Here is a 7,503-nt window from a genome sequence, read left to right as displayed (position 1 = left end):
TTCACAATCATATTCATATGGTGCGTCATAGAACTGCACAGGGAATAAGTGCCATTGGCTGCAGGTTCGGCTGCCCCAAGACACCCCAGCCTTGACCTCCTGCCAGAGCAGAGAACTGCACACCTGCCCAGGGAAGGGATACCCGTCCCTGCTCTCCCCGTTTTCTCCCAGGACACTCTTACCATCTCAGCCCACAGAGAAACCAGGGCACTGGGCTTCTATAGGCATCCCATGCTGACCAAGACGTGATCAGCTGCAACGATGGCTCTCTCTCTCACACACACACACCCCAGCTGGCACCCACTGTCCCCCGTGCTGGACCAACATACCTTCATCATTAGCACCACTGTATTGAGGGCGATCGTGGCCATGATGAAGTACTCAAAGGGAGGCGAGACCACAAATGTCCATGTCTTGTACTGGAATGACTGCTTGTCCTGGGGCATGTACCGCGTCAGGGGCTTGGCGCTGATGGCGAAGTCGATGCAAGCCCTCTGCTCAGGGACAAAGGAGCACTGAGAACATGGTGGGGTTGGGGGGAACCCCACACTGCAGCACCCACTGCACCCCACACCTGTTTCTTCCATCCTCATAGGCAGCCCTGACCAGCCACACTCGGTCTCTCCCTGCCCCTGTGCTGGCCACCAGCTATGCGGTGTTGAGCGAGTCCCATGCGGAAGGGAACTCCAGTGGTTCTGCCCATGCTGCCATCAGGGGAGCCCAGCAGAGCATCCAATGCACACGTGCACATGGGGCAGAAGAGGGAGCCACCCACCTCGTTCTTCTCCAGGCTGCATTCAGACATCACCTTGTCCCCCTGCTCCTGAAAGGTGATGAAGATCAAGGCCACAAAGATGTTGATGAAGAAGAAGGGGAAGACCATGAAGTAGACCACGTAGAAGATGGACAGCTCCATGCGGTACCCAGGGCTTGGGCCCTGCTCCTCATAGGTGGCGTCCACAGAGTGTTTCAGGACCCTGCACCAAGGGCAAACACCAAGTGTCAGGGGGACCCCTGAGGAAAGAGCCATGGGAAAATCAAGACCTGTATCACAGGTGAGGTTTGCATATCTGAGTCCAAAGATGGCAAGAGGAAGGGGATGCTCAACACTGCGGGCCCCAGGCCGCTCCCCAGGACCGCAGTCTCCTGAGGTAGACTACCTTCCCTATAGGGCTTGTTCTCAGGGTTGTTGGAGGGCCATCAAGGGTCTCCAGGGACCAGAGGTCCTAACCCCAGGACAGGTGGAGGCCCAGGAGTTCTGCCCTACCCTGCTTACTCCTGGCTCACACCTGCTCATGCCCAGCTCACCAGTTCATACCCAGCTTCACATGCCTTTAGAAAGCCCTGGGCTCCTGGCACAGCACTGATCCTACCTTCTGAGCGGTGCTCCTCCCAGCCCCAAAGGAAGTTCCCAGTCATACCGTGTGGCACTGAATACATACATCCCTCTGTCTACCCTTAACTGAGGCCAGAAGGGTAGCACAGGGAGACACCAAATAGACCCATTCTCCTTCAGGCCTTCAGCCACTCAAAAATGATTTTCAGGAGATCACTATGCTGTGTACTTTGTCTTAATCTCGTCCTCTTTCCAGGTTGCCCGCTCCTAGAAGGCAGAGTCATGTCTTACCTGGTGGGTGCAAGAGCCTATGGTGTATTTGCTGGAAGACTAGAACACAAACGGATGCAGAGTTTGAGACTCCCTGCCCAAGCTGCCCCTCTGCTCTAGCGTGATCTGACACAATGAGCCAGTGAGCACTCACATGGGCCACCCTTCACCTGTGGACACTGTGAACAGTGTCAGCAGAGCCCAGAGAGCCCGTACCCTAACCCGTACCCTAACCCGTACCCTACCCATACCCCTAACCTGTACCCTAACCCTAACCCGTACCCTAACCCGTACCCTAACCCTAACCCTTACCCCTAACCCCTAACCCTCACCCTATGCCCTAACCCTAGGCCCTAACCCTAACCCTAGCCCTACCTTAGGCCCTAACCCTAACCTTAACCCTAGGCCCTACACCCTAACCCCTACGCCCTAACCCCTACGCTCTAACCCCTAGACCCTAACCCCAACCCTAGGTTGGCTCCTGAGTGCTTTGTTCCCTAGGGCTCGCTCCAGAGCAATACCAGAGGACTCACCTTCTACCCAGAAAGAAAGCCCGCTGTTAGGAACTCCGGAAAGGATACACAGCAGGAGAACGCGGCATGCCCATCCCAGCGAACCCACACTTTCAGCGGTCCCCTGGCCGAAAAGAAGAGCAAGACACTCACACTGACCCATGCCTTTGACCCCACCGCCGGGAACCTCGACACAGCGCTGGCACATCAGGCCTCCCGTGTCCCTATGTCCTAACACTCAGCCTAGGTTGGCTTCTGAGGGGTCAGTCCCCAGAACCTGGCTACAAAGCCCCACAGATTCGGGACACCCGAGCAGTATCGAGGGACTCAGGCTGCCACCCAGGAAGTAAACGCACCATTTGCACTCCTGAAAGCAATCAGAGCAGGAGGACTCTGAATGCCCATCCCAAGGAATGCACAAATTTTGCGCCCTCTAGCGGCAAACCCTGAGCCTGACATTCCACCTCACCCAGGCCCTCAAGACAAACCCCCAGGAAGCAGGCCACAGTGCTGGCACATCGAACCTGCCGTGCCCCTAGGCCCTCACCCTATCCCTCGCGGGCTTCTGAAGGCTCTGGCCCCAGAGGCCTGGCTCTAAAGCCACAGGGACCGGGGGCACCTGAGCAATACCAGAGGATTCACCCTGTCTCCCAGAAGGAAACTGCATCCTTGGGAACCTGCGGCAAAGGTTTCCGAGTAGGAGCACTCTGCGTGCCCATCCCAGCGAAATGCCACTTTCAATGGCCCCCTGCCCGCAAACCCTGAGCTTCACTCTCACCCTGACCCATGCCCCCCACTCAGATCCCCTGCCCCCCAAGCTTGCACCAGCATGGGCAGATCAGGGCTGAAATGACCCTAGGCCATAAGCCTATCACTAGGCTGGCTTCTTAGCTTCTGTCCCCAGAAGCCTGGCTCCAAAGACCCAGGGATGGCAATAACTGAGCAACACCAGAGGACTCAGCTTCCCAGAAAGAATTCAAAAACACTACTTGCAGCTCCGGAGAGCGTTCAGAATACAACTCTGAATGCCCATCCCAGCCAACGCACAAATTTGGCGCCCTCTGGCGGCCAACCCTGAGCCTGACACTCAACCTAACCCAAGGCCTCAACTCAGACCCCGGGAAGGTCATCACAGCGCCGGCACATCAGGCCTGTCATGCCCCTAAGCCCTAAGCCTAACCCTAAGTTGGTTTCGAGCGGTCTGTCTCCAGGGCCTGGCTCCAAAGCCCCAAGCATTCAGGACACCAGAGCAGTATCAAGGGACTCAGGCTGCCACCTGGAAGGAAACCGCACCACTGGGAACTCTGGAAAGCATTCAGAGAGAGAAGGAGAACTTGAATGCCCATCCCAAAGAATCTACACTTTCTGCGCCCCCTGGCAGCAAACCCTGAGCCTGACACTCAACCTGACCCCCACCCTCAAGACATGTAGCCCATCCCAAGCTCGCCACATACCCGCAGACCAGGAGTGCCGTGCACCTGGGCCCTAACCCTAACCCTCACTTGGCTTCGAAGAGCTCTCTCCCTAGGTCCCTGGCTCCATACCTAGGGATTTGGGCCACCTGAGCAATACCAGAGGACTCAGCCTGACACCACAAAGCAAAATGCACCATTTGGCACTTCCGAAAGCACTGGGAGGAGAACCCTGCATGCCGTGGCCCTAGGCCCCGACCCCAAGCCTAGATTGGCTCCTGAGTGCTTTGTTCCCTAGGGCTCTCTCCAGGGCAATACCAGAGGACTCGGCTTGCCACCCAGAGAGAAACCCCACCGTTTGGAACTCCGGAAAGGATTCACAGCAGGAGAACGCAGCATGCCCATCCCAGCGCACCCACCCTTTCAGTGGTCCCCCGGCGGAAAGGAAGAGCAAGACACTCACGCTGACCCACGCCTTCAACCCTCACCCCCAGGAACATCGACGCAGCGCTGGCACATCAGGCCTCTAATGTCCCTATGTCCTAACCCTCACCCTCGGTTGGCTTCTGAGGGGTCAGTCCCCAGAACCTGGTTCCAAAGCTCCACAGATTCGGGACACCGGGCAATATCGAGGGACTCCGGCTGCCACCAAGAAGGAAAACACGCCATTTGGAACTCAGGAAAGCATTCAGAGCAGGAGGACCCTGAATGTCCATCCCAAGGAATGCACAAATTTTGCGCCCTCTGGCGAAAACCCTGAGCCTGACACTCAACCTGACCCACGCCTTCAAGACAAACCCCCGGTAAGCAGCCCACAGTGCTTATACGTCAGGTCTACGGTGCCCCTAGGCCCTAACACTATCCCTCGCTGGCTTCTGAGGGCTCTGGCCCCAGAGGCCTGGATCTAAAACCACAGGGATTGGGGGCACCTTAGCAATACCAGAGGATTCACCCTGTCTCCCAGAAGGAAACTGCCCCATTGGGAACCTGCGGCAAACGTTTCCCAGTAGAACTCTGCGTGCGCATCCCAGCGAAATGCCACCTTCAACGGCCCCCTGCTTGCAAACACTGACCTGACTCTCACCCTCACCCACGCCCCCACTCAGATCCCCTGCCCCCCAATGTTGCCCCAGCGTGGGCAGATCAGGGCTGAAATGACCCTAGGCCGTAAGCCTATCCCTAGATTAGCTTCTGAGTTTCTGTCCCCAGAAGCCTGGCTCCAAAGCCCCAGGGATGGCAATAGCTAAGCAACACCAGAGGACTCAGGTGCCAAAAAGAATTCAAAAACACGACTTGGAACTCCAGAGAGCGTTCAGAACTCGAGAACTCAGAATGCCCATCCCAGCCAACGCACAAATTTGGCGCCCTCTGGCGGCCAACCCTGAGCCTGACACTCAACTTGACCCACGGCCTCAACTCAGACCCAGGGAAGCACCTGTCATGCCCCTAAGCCGTAAGCCTAACACAAGGTTGGCTTCTGAGCGCTCTGTCCCCAGAGCCTGGCTCCAAAGCCCCAGGGATCTGGGACACCTAACCATTGCCAGAGGACTCAGCCTGCCACTAAAAAGGAAAACGTGCCATTGGGAACTCCGGTAAGCATTCAGAGCAGGAGAACTGTGCCCATCCATCCCAACAAACCCCGAGCTCAACGTGCCCAGGCTGCAATCTCTGAGCCTGACACTCCCCGATGACCCACCGCCTCAACTCAGACCCCAGGAAGCTCATCACAGCGCCGGCACATCAGGCCTGTCACGCCCCTAGACCCTAAGCCTCACCCTAGCTTGGCATCTGAGTGGACTGTCCTCAGAGCCTGGCTACAGAGTCCCAGGGGTGGCTGTAACTGAGCAACACTAGAGGACTCAAATGTCAAAAAGAACTCAAACACACTACTTTCAATTCCGGAAAGCGTTCAGAACCCGAGAAATCTGAATGCCCAACCCAGCCAATGCACAAATTTGGCGCCCTCTGGCGGCGAACCCTGAATCTGACGCTCAACCTGACCCTCGCCCTCTAAACAAACCTCCCAGAGCCGGCTACAAACTTGCACGTCAGGCCTGCCATGCCCCAGGCCCTAATGGTGACCCTATGGAGGTTTCTGAAGGGTCTGTCCCCCCAGGGGCCTGGCTCCAAAGCCCTAGGGACTGGGGACACCTGACCAGTGCCAGAGGACTCAACCTGCCACTAAAAAGGAAAACGTGCCATTGGAAACTCCGGTAGCATTCCGAGCAGGAGAACTGTGCCGGTCCATCCCAACGAACCCCGATCTCAATGTTCCCAGGCCGCAATCCCTGAGCCTGATACTCCCCCCTGACCCATGGCCTCAACTCAGTCCCCAGGAAGCTCATCACAGCGTCGGCACATCAGGCCTGTCATGCCCCTAAGCCCTAAGCCTCACCCTAGGTTGGCTTCTGAGCGCTCTGTCCCTAGAACTGGCTCCAAAGCCACAGGGATTTGGGACACCTGACAAGTATCAGAGGACTCAACCTGCCACCTCAAAGGAAAATGTGCCATTGGGAACTCCGGTAAGCATTCCGAGCAGGAGAACTGTGCTGGTCCATCCCAACGAAACCCAAGTTCAACGTGCCCAGGCCGCAATCCCTGAGCCTGACACTCCCCCCTGACCCATGGCCTCAACTCAGACCCCAGGAAGCTCATCACAGCGCCCGCACATCAGGCCTGGTGTGCCCCTAAGCCCTAAGCCTAACCCTAAGTTGGCTTCTGAGCGTCTCTCCCAAGAGCCTTGCTCCAAAGCACCAGGTATTCGGGACACCCGAGCAGTATCAAGGGATTCGGGCTGCCACCCAGAAGGAAACCACACCACTGGGAACTCTGGGAAATGCTCAGAGCAGAACTCTGAATGCCCATCCCAGCGAAACTGAACTTTCTGCGCCCCCTGGCGGCAAACCCTGAGCCTGACACTCACCCTGACCCCAACCCTCAAGACATGCAGCCCATCCCAAGCTCGCCACAGTTCCCGCAGACCAGGGGTGCCGTGCACATGGACCCTAACCCTAACCATCACGTGGCTTCTGAGAGGTCTCTCCCTAGGTCCCTGGCTCCATGCCCCAGGGATTTGGGCCACCTGAGCATTACAGGAGGACACAGACTGACACCACAAAGCAAAATGCACCATTTGACACTTCTGAAAGCATTGAGAGCAGGAGAGCTCTACCTGCCATGCCCCTAGCCCCTAACCCCAACCCTAGGGGGGCTCCTGACTGCCTTATTCCCGCAAGTCTCGGTCCAGAGACTAACCCGTACCCTAACCCTAACCCGTACCCTAACCCGTACCCTAACATTAAATCCTACCCCCAAACCATAAATCCTATCCCTGACACTCTCCAAAACTGTAACCAAAACCCTGAACTTTAACCCCTTTCTTATTTTTCCCTGGCCTGGAGTTTCCTTGTTCCCAACCATGTGCATAGTCTCCGTTCCATGGAAAGTTCATCCCCCTAAAATATTTCTGAGTCTCAGTTTTAAATCTGCACAGCTCAGTCCCATTCAGAATGGTTGCCTTAGGTTCTAGGGCTTACCTGTATTTAAAGCTCCCAGGTGTACCAATGAGGATTACTCCTGCAGCCCAAGTCGTCTCGGTCCTGGAAAGGCAGTCCATTCTCCTTCAGTCTCAAAGCACATTTTTGTTGGATAGGGTAAGTTCTTGTGGGCCCAAGAGCCCCCTCCCAAGACCCAGCCTTTCAAGATTCTTGCCCTGTTCCAGGTTCCTGCCTATCTGGACCTCCATATTTTGTGCATAAGCAGTAGGTACCTCCCCAGCCTGCCACTGTCAGCTGGGGTCTCTCAGGCCTGTGGAGGACAACCTGGTCCCAACCCATCTGCTGGTCACCTGGCTGTTGGGATCAAAGCCCCACAACTATTTCTTTGGCAGCAGTTTTAATGTGGTGACTATCAGCCCCAGGACCGTCTGCCTGTTCGATCCCCAGCTTTGTCAGTCCTCACAGATGTCTATTAT

At 56.4% G+C, this 7,503-nt stretch overlaps 1 protein-coding gene across 1 annotated transcript; it reads right to left on the bottom strand.

The window, feature by feature from the left end:
* Positions 1 to 329: 329 nt before the first annotated feature.
* Positions 330 to 2,238, bottom strand: LOC141371199 (voltage-dependent N-type calcium channel subunit alpha-1B-like; the record flags this gene model as incomplete). Its single annotated transcript, XM_073885043.1, has 3 exons — positions 2,140 to 2,238; positions 776 to 977; positions 330 to 494 (listed from the first exon to the last, which is right to left on the bottom strand). Coding segments are annotated over exons 2-3 (306 nt in total), but the record flags the coding sequence as incomplete, so codon positions are not given.
* Between the last annotated feature and the right edge of the window lie 5,265 nt (positions 2,239 to 7,503).

Source organism: Callorhinus ursinus, unplaced genomic scaffold, assembly GCF_003265705.2.
Source record: "Callorhinus ursinus isolate GAN/ISIS: 27379988/994484 unplaced genomic scaffold, GSC_fseal_2.0 scaffold60, whole genome shotgun sequence".
Classification (NCBI taxonomy): Eukaryota; Metazoa; Chordata; class Mammalia; order Carnivora; family Otariidae; genus Callorhinus; species Callorhinus ursinus.
This window is presented reverse-complemented; position numbering and strand designations above follow the sequence as displayed.